The following is a 16825-nucleotide window of genomic DNA, read 5'->3' as shown; positions in this document are numbered from 1 at the left end:
AAATTAAGTGGACCATGTGAAATTCATATTGGTTTACATCTGAATAAGTAAATCAGACAATAACTTAATCCGGTTTAAGGTCCGACAAAATAAATTAGACAAGATTTCTATGTTTGGACTCAAATTTTGAACATATGACTTATGTCCAGACTTGATTTAATCCGGGTTATATAAATTTGAAGTTTTACCACCCCTAACCATAGCTTACACGCTCCAACAATGAGCACCAGTAATCCATCGCTTCTATAATTAATCTCTGACAACTGGTTTTTGACAAGGGATGGCAATGGCATAAACACTTGAGTGAATAGCATACTAGACAATAATGGTATTGATATGTAAGAACTATAAGAACTGCACCAAGAAACAAAATTTATGCAAAGTTGTATTTGCCAGGGGAATAATATACAACATTATAATGGCATCAAGCTTTTAGAGAAGTGTTGTTTTCCATTACATAACCTCAGGAAAACAGGTCTCTTTATTACCAGTGCCCCACAGGAAGTAAGCGTACTTTGAAATGTAATGTGGGCTGTTAGGATCTGCTTCTATTGCTTGCTGGTATCTCTCTTCTGCTGCACACAAGTCTTTCCTGACTACCCACAAGAAGTCGGCGTATAGACTCAATGCATCAGCATCCGGTGGTTCCAACAATATGGCACGCTTGAAGCACTCCTCTGCCCTGCGAAAATCCGCAAATTGCACAAGGAAATGTCATCAGCAAGACAGCAACTAGGTTTTGTGAAGGCAAAGAACACTATGGAATGATCAACAACTAGGAGGTAATGCTGCCAATCTTTCTGGCTAGCCAAATATAATATCCAAAGACCATAATATCTCACAATGAAACCGAAACTACAACCAAAGCAACGGATTTTATCTCATCAATCATCATAGACAAAGCTATTGTTCTGCACTGAACAATACAACCTCATCAGATTCTCCCTCTCCATGAAATTGTGGGAGGGAGAATTACTATAATAGATTTCACTTAGGAACATAAATTAACTAATAAAGTTCTAGTTCTATCGATCGCAAGTTCTATATCTGTGTTGTGAAGATACAGATAAGACATAAACCGACATGTCTAGAATGCAAAGGACTGTAACAAAAACTGTGGAGACGAAGAACAATAGCAGGTATAGGAACAGTCATGATTGCAATTTAGTTAAGACATTAAAGAACTTGAAACTTACCTGTCATGATCATGAGCAACGAGGTGTAGAAACTGCCCATAATTTGTGAGCAGAAGCGGATTATTTGGCTCCTCAGCTACACTCATTTGGTAAAGAAGATCCATCCTAGAATATTCCTCATAATCATCCGGTTCAATCTCAACAGTAACTGGCGACACCAAGTTCTTGATTGTCTCATGATCGAAGTTCTTAAATCTCGATTCCCCTTGAATTCTTGAAGCTGCTTCCACAATAGATTTCCACAACCTCACCTCCTCCAAAGCCATTCCTTGATTTCCAACCAATCCCACATCAGATATATCCAGTAAGGAGACAGCAGAATTCAGTGTGCTTTCTTGATTCGTCTGCTCTAACAATGAGACAGTCCCACTAGATAACATTTTAGGGGATGGAACTGCTGCAATGACAATATTATCAGCCATTGAATGCACCGTGAAATTAGCTAAAAGGATCATGACATAGACCATGAGAGTAGGAGTTCTTGAAAAGACTTGTTGAAACAGCCAAACAAATGATGCATTCATCTCCCTTTGAACCTTAAACATAATCACTTGTAAATCTTCACAGTAGAGGCTTTGCCTTATATCTAAGGCATAGGTTTGGAGCTCTCTTATGATAAACACCATCGAAGAAAAGGCCTTCTTTACAGAACAGTATGCAAACTCCCCAGCATCTACAAAACCCTCTTGCCACTGTCGTTTTTTCTTAATGATTCGTAGCGATAAAGGAATATCACCACAATTTGCTTTGCGTTCAATGCCAATCCTAACAATCTCATCTCTCTCTGGCCATTCTGGTGGCTCTGGCTTGATTCCAAGCAAACTAGGCTCAAGCATTTCAACATTCAACACAGAAAATGGCGTCGAAGAACACATATTCCTGCTATTCATGCCTTCCAAAACATTGCCAGCATCTGATACTGCATAAGAACTCTCCTTGCTATTGCTACTGTCATGCTCATCCTCGCAGAAACTGAAATTTTCGGTAAACTCTTCAATCTGTTTCGATAACTCATCGTTGGAAACTTCATCAAAATTGGCAGTGCAAAATCTCTTTAGACCTCTACCTTTAGAATTACATGACTCAAAACCGGTTGATTGATGAACTAATCGAAAACCAAAGCCCCAACTTCTGATTCCACTACGATTGGTCATTGAAGAATAACAGTATCCAGAACAAGCAGGCTTTGGAATATTATATATTGATTGAGGGACTGTAAGATTCCAACTATGCAAACTATGCAGTCTCATATCTTCTTTATGGAGCTTGAATTCGCAAAAACAATACCAAAGCTCACAGAAAATAGAGAGAACCCTTTCGATATAAATCAAGTCAAAGACTCTGAAGTCCCATGAAAACCGTGTAAAAGAGGGTAAGTATGCTATTTGCTCAAAGCAGAGAAGAAATCTTACTTTTTGATCAGAAATCGTATCCAAAGAAAGTCTAGAACTTGCTTTGGCCTTTTAGCCCAATGCACCTGAAAATATGGATAAACCTACCCATCAGAAGTCAAAATAGAAAAATAAAGAAAGAAGAAAAAGATGAAATCACAATGAACCCACAATGACATTGACGTCAAACCCCACTCGTCCCCCTTTCAAATTCACATCACACAAAAAAAAAATCTAACAAAGCATCAATCTTGAGCTTACCCAATAGAAATATACCGGAAGTACTCACACAAAAGTAGATATTTCCTTCTGTCGTGAATCCCTAACAAAGAAAGAAGAAGAGGGAGAACGAAAAAAGACGAATGCCTTTCTTGTGTTGGCTGTATACAAGGTTAGAAGTGATTGCATAGGACGCGGGGAGCTAGAGGGAACCGCGTGGCTATTGATTTTAGAGTGACGCGGCCATGAACAACAGAGGGTTCCGAGTGGAGAGGGCCATTTCCAGCGAATCAAGGCTTTTTCAGTTGGAGAGTCTCTGAGTTGCGAGTCACGAGCCACTGGAACCGCCTTTATCTCCGAATCCAGACGACACTTGTCTCTTCATTGTTGAGTCTTCACCACCAATGACGATAAAAAGGCAATCTGCAGAGATCAAGACACGCGGCTGATTAGGGAATAATGGGCTTTAGATTTTTTTTGTCAGCACGGCCCAGAAGTCCAATTGGCCTTCTCAAAGTGGACCGACTTCAACTGTCCATTGTGCACTCAACGTTGGGCTTGTTTGCTGTTATTGTCATGCAGGATGTGGAGGGCTTGATTGCTCACATTTCACATTAAATGGACCACCTAATGTTTATAGAAGAAGATAGTTTATGATTAACTTCAAAAAGGGAGTTGGCTTGAGTGGTAAGTTGTCAATGATTCTCTTGTTGAAAGATAAGAATTCTAGGTTCAATTTCCACGTCCAGCAAATTTTTTTACGGCCACTCTAATGGGTCGAACATCCTATAATTGTTTAGTACATGTGGGATGGGAAGATTCATGAGTTCGGAGTTTATCATAAGAAGGTGACCAATGTGACCGTGTCCAGCAAATTTTTTTACAGCCACTCTAATGGGTCGAACATCCTATAATTGTTTAGTGCATGTGGGACGGGAAGATTCATGAGCTCGGAGTTTATCATAAGAAGGTGACCAATGTGACTGTATCTTGAATATGTTCCTCCGTAGGGGAACAAAAAGATGTCGTTGCGCTTGTTGGACTGCCATCGTTTGAGAACCAGACGCCTACACTTAAATGTATGGGTCACACTTACTCGGATCCCATGTATCACACAGCATGGATCAAGTATTTCAACAACAAAGGCAAAAAGCCATTGATTACGTTATCCTCCACCACATCTCTTACTGCTTGGTTGGATTGGGTTGGCCTCTCAATGTACGACCATCCACAATAACTCCTTTAACCAAAGCCTGACAATTTACACATGCCTCCTCCCACCTTGCCATCCATAACCAGTTGGACCTAAGACTCTGAAGCAACGTGATTCAAATCACAGTTGAAATGGTATGAAATGAACGAACACATGTTCATGCCAATTCTACCAACAAAAAATCATACAAATTAAAGAAAATTTAGCAAATAAACAATCCAAAGAATAATTAGATTTCAATCCTCCAATTCAAGTACATATATAATCCTCTATCCAATTCTACCAAGTCGGTCAAATATTGAGCCCAACTTCTACTCACGAGTGACTCGTGCCCCCCAAAACTCTCCCAAGAACGTCTTAGCAGCATCCAAACTCGGGTAACAAGTGGGCTCCAGGAATATCTGACTCAGCGAGTCGCACGAGTCGGAACTCGTGAATATTTTGTTTCCTTTGGCCTCCAAACTCCCCATCACCACCACCAACACCTGCTTGTACGCGTAGAAGAACCGCTTCAAGGCGGCCTCTATCCCCTGCAATGCCTGTAGCAGATGGATCTTGTCCGCATCCCTCTTATCACCGTACAATCTCATCGCTGCCTCCTGTACCCTGGGCCCACCTTTGGGATCCACCTCCACTCCTAGAATTTCCGGTACCTTGTGCTTCAAGTCCCTGCATGCTTTTGTTATCTCCACGAGTCCTCTTGATCTGAAACAAAACGCCTCCGTTTCGTCTACCGATTTGATCGACAATTGATTCTTCAGCTTTAGAAAATCATCCGGATCCATTAGAAGGTGGAGATCTTGAATTTCTTCTAGAAACTTCCATATCCGCGCCAGCAAGTAGCAGTGGCTTGATGCTTGGTCGAATTTCTTGCTCTCGATCCTCGAAACGATGCGTTTAATTAGTTCTTGGGCTGTGTAGATCCACGATTCGAATATCTGGTGCGTTGTGTACAGAGTCTGGTTCTCGTGGTTATCCAAATCGTATGGACTCTTTTTCAGAGCGTGAAGCTCGTTTGGCCTGCAAACGGCGTCGTACTCGAGGTTTGGCTTGCCGGTGAGGTTAGGTTCGCCGAGACCTAGAGTGTACGGACACCGGCGGAGCTCGCACTCGATGGAGTATAGGATCTTCTGCGCTATGTCCTCAGATTTCTGCCACGTAGCGAGACGAGGGAGGAGGCTGGCCTCGCTTGTCCGGTTGACCACGACGGAATCTCCAGGAGCCTTCCATACCTCAGCGAAACTTCCATCGCGTGCCAGTACTCCGGTGGAAGAGCTCAGATCCGCGATCGGCGCGTTTCCACGTGTCTCGCCGTTCTCTTCCTCCTCGTCACACATCATCGCGATGAGCTCAACCTGACTAGCCGCGAGCGACTCTAACCGTCTTTTCCACTCCCGCTGGTTGACATACGGCCTCGGATCCGACAAAACCGTAGAAACTAACCGAAACGTGATTTCTAGAGCCTGCAACGCCGGTTTAAGAATCGACTCGTTCTCCCATCCAGAAAATTGCCTAAAGCTCCATATCTTACTAAGCTCCGGTATGCGAAGATACTGCTCGTAAGCCGAGCAAGCCGAATCGGAAGCTGCAACCGGCGACCGATTCGTTACTGGAGGGAACGACGCCGTTGGAGGGATGGATATGTGAATTTTGGTAGAAAGCTTAGTGGATTTGTTTGGCATATTTGGCATGTTAGGTGAGATCATCTTTGCTTTGCAGTCCAGATCGACCATTTCCCGGTAAGATAATGAAGAGGAAGAAAACGAAGGGAACGGTGCGTATTGCTATCTTGAATTTTCTTTCGCCTTCTGTAATGGTTGTGTTTGAGGAGATGAGACTCGAGGGAGGGGTATTATATATAGGGGAGTGTTTGGAGGCAGAAATGGTAGAAAAGAAAAACGAATTAATAAAAGAAGGCGTGTGGAAAAATAAAATCGGAGCGCGAGGAAGAACGAGGGAATTAAAAGTCTTCGTGGCTTGGTCCGCGTGGAAACAAAATTTAAAAAAAAAATTCAATTTTTTTAAAAGAATTAGTTTATGAAAATAAATTTTAAAGAAAATATATGGAAGGAGCACATGGAAACTTATCCAATGCCCCCTAACGTGGAAGGTGCCTTTTGTGTCTGACTGTCTGTAGTTTAGACGAGGACGAAACGGATTGGATATGCTGCACCCTCCTTTTACTTATTTTTAAGAAATTTCAAAAAATAATAAATATAAATAATTTTGAATATAATGGTATATTTTATATTCAATAAAAATATCAAATCAATTAAATAAAATGTATGAAAAAAATCTATATGATTTTAAGCCATTGATTACAATTATACAAAGTGTGTAACTTTTTTTTTTAATTTAACAGTTAAATACATAATCCAACTGTCAAAATTTTACATACTTTCTATATATTATTTTAAAACTTCAAAAAAATAATTTATACCATAAAAATTGAAACTTTCAAAAAAATAATTTATACCATGAAAATGAAGGACAACAGCGTACCCGATCATAAGAAATTGCCCAAGTCAAAATATGAAGTTGTGTGATAAAGACTACTGTTTGGAATCCTTCTACTTGGACTATAGCTGCACATTTTGTTCCCGGTTATTTAAAGCAATTAAGGCTATCAAATATTTCATCAAAGTAATTAAGAATTAAGAAGTTCAAGAGTTTATACCAACCATGGATGGCTCGGTTGACAATCGACTATGTTAAACATATAAGTTCTCGACGTTCGATTATAATGTGAAACATATTTCTTGATGATATTTCAAAAAAAATACTTTAAGAATTTATAAGTATAGAAAAATACATGGTCGCTTCATTTTATTTTTTTTGATAAGCTATATTTTGAAAATTTTTAAATAATTTTTGCATTATAATTAATAATAAATTTTTTTGATAAGCAATAATAATAAACAAATTTGTAATTTCCATATACATTTGGAATTAGTCCTAAAAAGGTTAAGACTCATTAAAAAATCCAATATGTTTATAATCATATCCCACGAAACCCGCTAATTGTGCTTATCAAATAAAACGTCATTTTTCCTCCTTCTTATCCGAAAGTACCAACCACTTGTCCCCACGTGTAATATTAAGGAAATTTCGGTAAAAATATATTTTTCGTCCCTCAATTATGGGACGAGTTTCATTTTTGTCCCTAAGTTTTTTTTTTTTCCTCTCATTTGCATCCCTCACCTATTGAAAAATATAATTTTCATCATTTCTAGTGAGATGGAGATTGGGAAAATCATGATCTGACGAACAATATGATGTCACGTAAGATTTTTCAACGGCCGGATTTATTCGAGGGATAAACATAGTACTTTCCCATAGTTAGGGGACGAAAAAGAAAAAAAAAGGTTAAGGAACGAAAATGAAACTCGATTAATAATTGAAGGATGAAAAATACTATTTTGTCATGAAATGTCAGACAAGTTTTCTAGGATGCTTCTCCCTAGTATGGTTTTGGTGCTTACAAAATACGACCGTTGGTCAAAAGAGTTGTTCCCCGCTTGTCATATCCTTATCCAACAAATTACATCTATGCCATTGTTTTATTTTATATATGAGTAGTATTAATTTTCCATGACAATTATATATAATTAATTAATTAAACCGTGTCTATACCTTTTGGGGGAAAACGACTGCAAGCCGACTCAGGTTTTAGCCGTTTTGGCACTGATGGCAGGGTTTAAAGTGTAAACAAATGGATGGGCTTCTTTGCATGATTAGTGCCTATCAAGGAACACCAAAAGTCAAACGTAATCCCAATTGCCTCCTCGATTGATTCAAGCCAATTTGTCCTTAAAAAGTTGGTGGAGGTAGTGGTGGCCGAGAATGTTTGTTTCTTACTTTCATGTCTTTGGTGATAAAAATATAAAACAATTACACTTTTCTCTACAAATCTATTAATTTATCTATAAAAAAAAGAGTAAAAAACTTGAAATTATTTTCATTTTTATATAATGTTCGTTGACCTTTATAATCCCACCTCCAATTAGAGTCTGTGTCAAACTCGGATAAATGAGAAGGGTTGCTATAAAAAAAAATGGTGGGATGGAGTGGTTGAATTCTTATAAAAAAAATGGTGGGATCGAAAGATTATCCTAAAGTTAAAAAGGAAAATTCTGTAGGTGAATTATATTATAGTTAAAGTTATATAGTGTTTTCGCACTAGTCAATCAACCAACTAGGACAAGAGGTTCAAAAGGAAAAAATCAAATAAAATACAAGAGAGCCTAGGGCATGACTTTCATTATCTGTAAACTAAAAATGTATTTGGATTGAGAGATCTAGGGACAAGGGAAAGAAGAGAATGACAGTTAAAATATTTTTATCTCTCTCATGTTTGAATAGATAAAAAAATTGAAAAAAAATTAATTTAATTTAATAAGTTATCCTTATTTTTTATATTAAAGTATTATTTATGTACAAAGATAAAATATGTTTTTAACTTATAAATAATTTAATTAACACTTCATTCCTTCCAAATGACCCATTTTTTAGAGGAAATATTTTGACAAAAGTTTAATGAAATTTTCGTCTCAGACATTTCAAATTCATCACTATAATTTTTCTTAGACTATCCAAACAAGACGATTTGAAGAAAATTCAATTTTCCTTCTCTTTTCTTCCTCCAAATCCAAATCATTAAATATAGACACACTCAAAGCCTAAAATAGTGGACATTTTATAAATTTTTTCTTTTTAAATTAAAAATCATGGTAACGAGAACTGTTTGTGGATAAGAGGATAACTGGATAAGTGTATACTTTCGATCTTTTAGGTTTGTCTCATTCACACCTACAACTCTCTTTTTCAAACAAAGATATGAGAAGTTTCTCTTTTTCTTTTTCTTCTTTTTTTAATTTCTAGAAGACTCCTACTCAGTCTCCCGCGTTTACCGCTTCAATCCTACCGCCACTTTTCCTCTTACGCGTGTCGTCCACCGATTGTCCCTCCAAAGCTGACTTGACTCCGACCTAGTGCCCGCCAACGCCCCCACCGTTTTGTTTTTTGGCCAACTAATCACGCGGCCATGCAAGTGACCCACGATCCGTAAACCCGACACGTGGTGTGAGATTCACATGCTTTTCATCTACTTCCCCACCCGTCGTGTTGGCGGTTTCCAAATACGCAATTGGATGCTCCCATGTGACGCTTCCACATTGGTCTCTACTTTTGTTTGATTGGATTTTACTTCTAGCTAGCCATCAACTAAATCATCCATAATCTAAATTATATATAATTTTAAAAATACCGTGAAGAAATATGTTTTCCAATGAAATCAAACCTTAGACATACATATGTCTAACCGAGGGATGATAACGGGTCTGATACTCTTCCAATTAGTGAATACCAAAACATTTTCCATTTAACGTACCTAATATCAAAATCATTTCAAAAACCATTTAAATTTTCAAAACCGGAACCGTTCGATAACCGTTTACATCGGGTACCCGATTACCGTTTAACTTTTAAATTTTTTTTTCTATAAATGTATAATTCAATTTTTAAAAAAATAATATGACTTATCATATTGTTATAGTATTTTATTTAATATGTTTGTTTATGTTAAAATTTAACATCTTGATAATATACTTTTATATATATGATTTATAATGTTATTACTATAATTCATTCTTTTTATTAAACGATTCGGGTACCCTAAACCCGACATCAAAAACCAAACCCAACTCTAAACCATAACGAGTTTGAAAATCAAAACCAAAACAATTTCCAAACCCTATAGGATTTATTTTATGGTTTTAAATGAATCAGGTATCCTATAAATAGTGCTCGTATCGGTTTTTTTATCATCCCTGGACTTTAACCCAGTGAATTGTCAAGTTGAGTCACCTCTCATTGATGGTAATCTAAATTATATTCCTACCCAACTAAATTGACACGGGATCAATTGATATTTTCTTTAATAATTTTTTTTCATTTACCAATTAAAAATGAAAGAAAACAATAAACATTAAGCTAAAATATAATTCACAAGAACAGCATAATCAATCAACTCAAATTGATCGACAAAGAACATCAAACTTGTCAACAAAGGGCTCTCATAATTCTGTAGCCCTAGAACATATAAAGATGGGTTATCAATAAATAAAATAAAGAAAAAGATGTGTAGAGATTTATGATCCTCAAAACAAATTAATGGTTGACAAGGTCGGAAGCATGCTATGTGACCTCAAAGTGCTAGTTTCATGCATTTAAAGATAAGAAAGAATTCGCATTTTTCCTTTTCTTTTGTTTTTTTGAGATATAGATGCTTGGAGATGTCCAATCAAGAGATGGACAGGACACGTGTCGGGTGTGTAGTGGGAGGGAAAAAATGGGTGTGCACGTTATGGAAGTCTTAAGATTCAAGCTATGGTATTTTGGTTTCGTGCTCCACAAAGAATTGCTAGTGAAAGAAGCCAAATGAATGTAAGTCCATTGTTTTTTTTTACTCAAGAAAATTCGGGAGGGGTAGAATTCGAACCTACATTCTTAATGGATGGATTGTCTCTTACATGCTAATCATTTGCCGTTCAACCATCCGTTAGTTTGCAAGTCAATTGTTAAGTCTCTACTGAGTTTGAGGACTAAATGGGGACCAATATGAATTATTTTATTGTTTATTCATGCAAAGAGAGATAGAATCTATGAGCTGTGTAGATTAAGGGTAAATAAAGGAAAGTGTGCAATAATATACTTACCAAAGATCTTTTTCAGGTTAATATTTATTTTCTAGTTTATCTAGGATTGAGTTTTCATATTCTAAATGGACTCATCTATATCCCAAACAAACTTATCCAAATCCCCTTTTTAGATAATATTTTATCTTAAACCAACTTCATTGTAATCTAAATCTACTAAGAGATTAATCAATTGGGCTTGTATTTGGCTCAAACCCATCTTGGAGGATCCAACCCAAAATGCCAACCTATTCTCATTCGTCCACCGTTGGATGGGCTTAGATCTTAGAGAGAAAACATTTTTATATCAAAATAATATTATTCTCAAATATTCACACAACTAAATGAGACTATGACATGAAGTACACAATGTTATAACATCTTCAAAGTAGAAACCCATTTGGTTACCGTTAAATAGTTTATCATAACCGTGTGAATGTTGTATGATACCCTGAAAATGTTTGATTACACCTGACCAAGCATTACTCAATCCCTTAAAGAGTCATTATGCTTGTGGAAGTAATTATGCTTGTTGAAGAAGCTCATAATACGTTGCCAATATATGGTAGAATTTTGAGCATTGTCTTGGCTTGAATCTTTGTTAGTACTTAGTCAACATACCCTGTTGGAGTTGTCCTAAGAGACCCACCATTTTAAAAAAGTTAATGTTATATAATTTAAATTCAATTAAATAAGTGTCTTTAACATACACTTAAATTATATGACTATAAATCACAATTATCCATCAATTTAGATTAAATCAATTAAAATTAAATCATAATTGTCAAATGGCTCTTGTAAAGACCCCTATCTATATCATCCTCTTATATTTAATACCTACAAAATACGTATACTATTTATATAATTTTTAAAAAATTCAACAAATCACACTCTCGACGAGGTTCAACCTAGAAATAGTTTATTGGGCTATGGATAGATCATACATAGATGTGGTGAGTACGTGTACGGTAACATTTACGTGCACACAAAATAATAATTTATCTTCATTGCATGCGCACAAACTTATATTTATTTGTCTAATTTTAATTTTATTATATTTATGTTTGAATATATATATGAGCATGTTTATTTGTATCAATATACTCATTATCTACGTGCATAGGAGTTTAAATACTTTAATATTTAAAAATCTAGAATTGAATATTCAATCTATTATTAATAGATGATTTCTTTCCCGGTGTACTAAAGATTTTTTTTAAATACTATAGAGAATTATATTTGCGATTTGAATCAAACTTTGGACACACGTATGTCTAACTCAATCGATTGTCAACTAAACCAACTCTCGTTGGTCCGTGCATTAAGGCTTGTTAGTATATGACTACGCTATATATCCACCGATTTTAGAGAATTAATGGATAAATATGTTGAGATCCAAAATTAAGAGAAATTTAGGTTTTCATGGTGAAAATTTTAAAAACGGAAGAGGAGGATTCAAACCTTATTCATCAGGGTGGTACATACCATCTTTATCACTCAAACTAGTGGCTCAGGTGTAATGCTATATGTTTTTAATAGAGTGTTATTCATTTGATTTATATATTGACATGTCATATGTTATTAGATAACTCCATTTCTAGGAAATAGTATAAATAATAATATGAATTTGTTGTTAGGAAATTATAATCATTCTAGAGGGTGGTTTATAAATCAATTTTATTACCATAAATACATATTAATGGAATTGAAAATTATTTAGAGTAAACTAAGAAGATGATTATTTTTATTACTTATTTTGGGTAGTCAGTATTTTTTTTTAGAGGAAAGTGATTAAATATTAGTCTTACCCAATTACAGTGACAGTAATTTTGTATGTTGTTACATAAATGACTAATTAAATGGTGCCACGTACTATGGGTAATGTGATATTTTCGAGGACTGTTGCTTGGATTAGCATAGACTCGCGCTCTGTCAGTCTGAGTCATGCTCCTTTTTCCCACTATTCTCCAGCAATGGCGAATGCACACAGAGCGTGAACGGGTATTATTTCGGCAAAGAAAGTAGTGCCATTTATCTCTTCGAACTCAAAATCGTTCAGGGAACCTGAGTTTCAGAGAGAGAGCGAGAAGCGGAATGGCTCCACGCGGAAGACCGAGACAGGTAACTGTCCGATCGTCTTCTACCTTTGTCTGTCTTTGTTTGCCTTCTGTTATACGCAAACCGTGGTTTGCCGTTCAAAAAACACATTTTCTCAAGCTATCTTCACTGGAATTCCATTTTTTTCTTGCTTCGCTATCGTTACTACAATTTTCTTGCGTTTTTTCGAGTTATTTTCCTCTATTAATTTGCTTTTTTACTGGTCCTATCTAAAGCGCCAGGGTCTTACGCGAATGGACGCGGCAGTGGATGCAATGCGAAAGTACGGGTTTAGTGAAAAGTCTGTCCGCGAGGAAATGAATAACCTTCTGAAAGTGGGTCAATTTTTGGTTTTTGTGCATTTGATGACTATCATATGAGTTACAGCTTTGTTTTTACCTTAAATGTGGGCTGTGGTTAGCCTCAGATTTATGGTGAGGATGGATGGGCTTTCATTGAAGAGGATTCTTATAGGGTTCTGCTTGATAAACTACTTGAGAAATCTGTGGAGGAAGAGCAGCAGTGCAAGGTATGCCTTAAATCATATCCTGTTATGTTTAGGTTGAAATTTTAACGACTGCAGATAATATATGCACAATATTAAGAACCGAAGCCTTAGTCCTGTGCCTTGGAGAATCCAAGCCAAACACTGCCACTAAAGGAGTATGATTGGCAAAGTTGTTGGGCTGGTAAGGTTTGGGAGGTGTTGAGTTGGGAGGGGTGGGGAGCATGGAACCCTTGTTTGGGAGAGACATTGGGTTGGAGGTGAGTGTTAGGCCTAGTTTATTAGAAATCATACGGAAAACTAGGGAATGGGGTTGTAATTGAGGAGCCTTAAAATGAGATATATGAGATAGATATTTAAGCTGCCAAAAAGGGGACCAGGGTGGGTCAAGTCCAAAACCTAAACAGCTACTTCTCTGCCTTACAACTATATTCTTTTTTGAAACAAAATGGATTTTGAAAATCTTAGGTCCTTGTGGAGGTATGATTAGTGTTTAGAATCTATAGATTTGTTGCCTTTTGATTCTCTGGTATGTTATAAATGGTTTAGAATCCATGGGTTTGTTGCATTTTGTTTCTGGCATGCTATATATGTTTATGTTACAGTAGGAAAACAATGGTTGCATTAAAAATTCATATGTGGTCCCTTTGCTTGTGCTCATCTGTGAAAGGTATGAAATAGGGAATAAGGGGGAGATTGCTAATCTTTTTTTACAAGCCACAGGAAACTCAACACGAAGAACAAATAGTGCACATCCCAGGATCCTTGGGGCAGAAGGAAGTCCATTTTTTGAAAATGAGAATATAGCTAGGTTCTGGAAAAGAAAAGAAAAGAAAAGAAATTCATTTAGAAAATATATAAATCTTGTTCATTCTTCGAGATAGATAGCTCCATTTTTTTTAAGGAGAGAGCACCATTTAATTATGCCGTTGTTGGATAATGGTAGCTTCATAGCATGTTTTGTGAGTGGTTCAAATTATAGTTTGATTACAATATGATTCTGTAACCTACTACCTTCGATGACAAAGAGAGTCCTCTTTAGCCTGTGATATAGAAAAGAAGCTGAACAATTGATACAATATGTGAACATTATAAATTAACAAGATGTTTAAATGGAAGATTCTTGACACTTGAAGTAAACAATCTCCGCGATAATGTCTGTCCTGTCTTGATGAAACCTATTATGTTCATTGACATAAATGATAAATGTAATGTTGAGATACTATTTCAGTCTCTCATTGTTATTAGGTAATGCTAAATTCTCTCACTATGTTGCAATAATTGAGATTACATCTTCAAAGCTGCTGTTGGAAAACATTTGCTTGCTATGCTAAATCAAAATTACCGCCAATTGTTGTTCTTTTCTCTCTCTTTAGTGCTTTAGTTATTTGTGATATGTGGTCCTGGACGTTGCTCTTCCATTAAAATAGGTGGCCACCGCTTATGGCAACAATGTCCATGCTATCTCTATTTTTGTTAGACTTTGTCCGCTTTCATGATTCTTACCGGACTGCCTTAGTATTTCTTTTATTTATATTTGCACTCTTGTGGTGATATATTTTGAACACTAATGTTTTCAATGCTGTTAAATTGCATTCTGAAAATATTAATAAACTCTATGCTATAGAGTAGTAAGTAATGGCACTCTAAGTAAGTATGTAGATATTTCAGCTTTGGATTGTAAACTGCAATTCTCATGGGTGGATGAACTTTGACACAAAGCAGTTGGTTATGCACATCCAGTCAAGATACTTATTTAAACCATTATGCTTCAAATAAGAATATTAGTGTCTATTAGCTATCAGACACTTTTTTTATGAATAAATATTGATTCTAATTATTTGTTTTTTTTGCTTGTGGCTGGATTCGAATCTTCAACTTGTTTGAAATCCTAAGGTAGCTATCCTACACTTATTTTGTTGTTTTAGTATTGATGGTTCTTAGCAAGATAATGATAGAGATAAAAGTTATTTTTTTGGCTTATATATTTGTCTCTTGTGCAGGATGCTCATTTGGAATCTGGTGGTGGAGATGAAAATAACGTCATGGCATTAGAAGCTGGCTCCTCTTCTCAAATTATAGCATGCTCAAATGTCGAGGCATTGCAAAATGCGCCAGTGTCACCTATAGATGAGACCCTGGACTGTGTATTCCAGAATAATATGTCCCCTTCAAATAACGCCATGGCATTAGATGCTGGGCCTTCTGAATTTCTATCAGGCTCAAATGTGGAGGCTTGGCTAACTGTACCATCACCATCGACTGATGAGCCCCTTGACTCTGTATTTGAGAATGATATGTCTCTGGTTAGCACATTGATGACTAGAATATCAGGTAATCAGCCTCAAGTCCTTTACCTAAGACTTTGTTGTGTCCAAACTTTGTAACATTCTCGTCCTTTCTTCTATTGATCTGTTTTGTCTACTCGGTCATTAATGTGGATCAATCAAACATATTTTTCTGGTCTAGATGAATGCATTAAAGTAAAACATGGAGAGCTGACAACTTATGGTTTCATCTGTCATTTTCTTCTTTAATCACACAATGCTCTTAAAGGATCCAACCTTGGAAAATTATTTTGGTTTCAAAGCAATGATGTTTAGATAATAGTCGCTGTGATAGACAACTTAACTTTACCTAATGTGTAAATTTCAAATAGAAAATAAAGAGAAAAATGTTCTTTTTATTTTTTAAAATATGATTTATTCTCATTATGCATGCTGCTTTGATGTCTAGATGACGGTCGCTCTTTGCCAACAAATGATGCGGAAGTAAACATGTCTGAAGACATGGATGTGGATCTTGGTGATATGCAAGCGATTGATGTTATCAGGGGTGGAACAAATGTAGATGACGGTGGTGTTGGGAAGGATGGCCACATTCTAAGCTCTCGTATCCATTCCAGACGATCTGTTGCTTCTTTTCGACCTGGTAGGAGACGCAGACCATGCTACGGCTGGATTAGCAGTGATGAGGATGAAGATGAAGTGAACATTGTGCGTCTAGAACCCGAGCCACTACCAGAAGATGTAGAAAGTTTATTCATTGAGGCAAATGCAAAGTACGGGCGCAAGAGAAGGTGGGATGTTAGACCTGAGAATGTGTAAAACTTAAAAGATCTCTCAATGTCTCTTTCATATATGTACATTCCCAAACTGAGAATTCTCTCTTGTTCTCCTTTTATACTGCGCGCGGAGTAAGAAAACTGGTCTCATCTTGACATTAGAACAGTATCAATCTATAATGGTTTGGTAATATGTGATTTTGGCTTCATAATATTTCATTTTTTTTTTCTTCCCTTTCTAACATGGCAGGAAAACCATGGAAGCAGCAATACCTTTAGTACATGCCGTAGGTTGGGCACGAGTTTTATCCTCTGTGAGAACTCGAACCCTTGTGCATGCACAAGGCAAGTCCGGTCATGAAGTTGAGGCCATTAGCAGAGGCATCATATTTCATGTTCATCTTTTTTTTTCATTCTTAGAAACAATCTCTCAACGTCCACGTAT

The 16825-nt window shown here is 36.5% G+C and overlaps 3 protein-coding genes across 5 annotated transcripts; 1 reads left to right on the top strand and 2 right to left on the bottom strand.

Moving 5' to 3' along the window:
- Positions 1-299: 299 nt before the first annotated feature.
- On the bottom strand, positions 300-3560 carry LOC120011811. Of its 2 annotated transcripts, none has more exons than XM_038862935.1 (3): positions 2877-3560; positions 1197-2673; positions 300-682 (listed from the first exon to the last, which is right to left on the bottom strand). In XM_038862935.1, exons 2-3 carry the CDS (start codon positions 2444-2446, stop codon positions 454-456), a joined length of 1479 nt encoding a protein of 492 aa, XP_038718863.1. In that variant the 5' UTR covers positions 2447-2673; positions 2877-3560; the 3' UTR covers positions 300-453. The 2 variants fall into 2 exon arrangements, with proteins under 2 accessions (XP_038718863.1, XP_038718862.1); XM_038862934.1 differs by having other exon boundaries at positions 2849-3558.
- Positions 3561-4161: 601 nt separating this feature from the next.
- LOC120013201 (nematode resistance protein-like HSPRO2) lies at positions 4162-5858 on the bottom strand. The gene has a single exon (XM_038864937.1). The coding sequence runs from the start codon at positions 5750-5752 to the stop codon at positions 4331-4333; it is 1422 nt and encodes a 473-aa protein (XP_038720865.1). The 5' UTR covers positions 5753-5858; the 3' UTR covers positions 4162-4330.
- A 6783-nt stretch (positions 5859-12641) lies between these two features.
- Positions 12642-16521, top strand: LOC120013576. 2 transcript variants are annotated; one of them, XM_038865425.1, is made up of 5 exons: positions 12642-12835; positions 13048-13146; positions 13239-13340; positions 15320-15650; positions 16053-16521. In XM_038865425.1, the coding sequence occupies exons 1-5, from the start codon at positions 12809-12811 to the stop codon at positions 16421-16423; spliced, it is 930 nt and encodes a 309-aa protein (XP_038721353.1). In that variant the 5' UTR covers positions 12642-12808; the 3' UTR covers positions 16424-16521. The 2 variants fall into 2 exon arrangements, with proteins under 2 accessions (XP_038721353.1, XP_038721352.1); XM_038865424.1 differs by having other exon boundaries at positions 13233-13340.
- The last annotated feature ends 304 nt before the right edge of the window (positions 16522-16825 follow it).

Source organism: Tripterygium wilfordii, chromosome 13 (assembly GCF_013401445.1).
Source record: "Tripterygium wilfordii isolate XIE 37 chromosome 13, ASM1340144v1, whole genome shotgun sequence".
NCBI lineage: Eukaryota > Viridiplantae > Streptophyta > Magnoliopsida > Celastrales > Celastraceae > Tripterygium > Tripterygium wilfordii.
This window is presented reverse-complemented; position numbering and strand designations above follow the sequence as displayed.

Bases quoted from the DNA above. Each gene is read 5' to 3' on its own strand.
- LOC120011811 (XM_038862935.1), bottom strand. From the start codon at position 2,446: ATGAGACTGCATAGTTTGCATAGTTGGAATCTTACAGTCCCTCAATCA. The intron at 683-1,196 runs GTAAGTTTCAAG...GGATTTTCGCAG, and splicing joins GTTGCTCATGATCATGACAG to GGCAGAGGAGTGCTTCAAGC.
- LOC120013201 (XM_038864937.1), bottom strand. From the start codon at position 5,752: ATGGTCGATCTGGACTGCAAAGCAAAGATGATCTCACCTAACATGCCA.
- LOC120013576 (XM_038865424.1), top strand. From the start codon at position 12,809: ATGGCTCCACGCGGAAGACCGAGACAG. The intron at 13,341-15,319 runs GTATGCCTTAAA...TCTCTTGTGCAG, and splicing joins AGGAAGAGCAGCAGTGCAAG to GATGCTCATTTGGAATCTGG. The intron at 15,651-16,052 runs GTAATCAGCCTC...TTTGATGTCTAG, and splicing joins ATTGATGACTAGAATATCAG to ATGACGGTCGCTCTTTGCCA.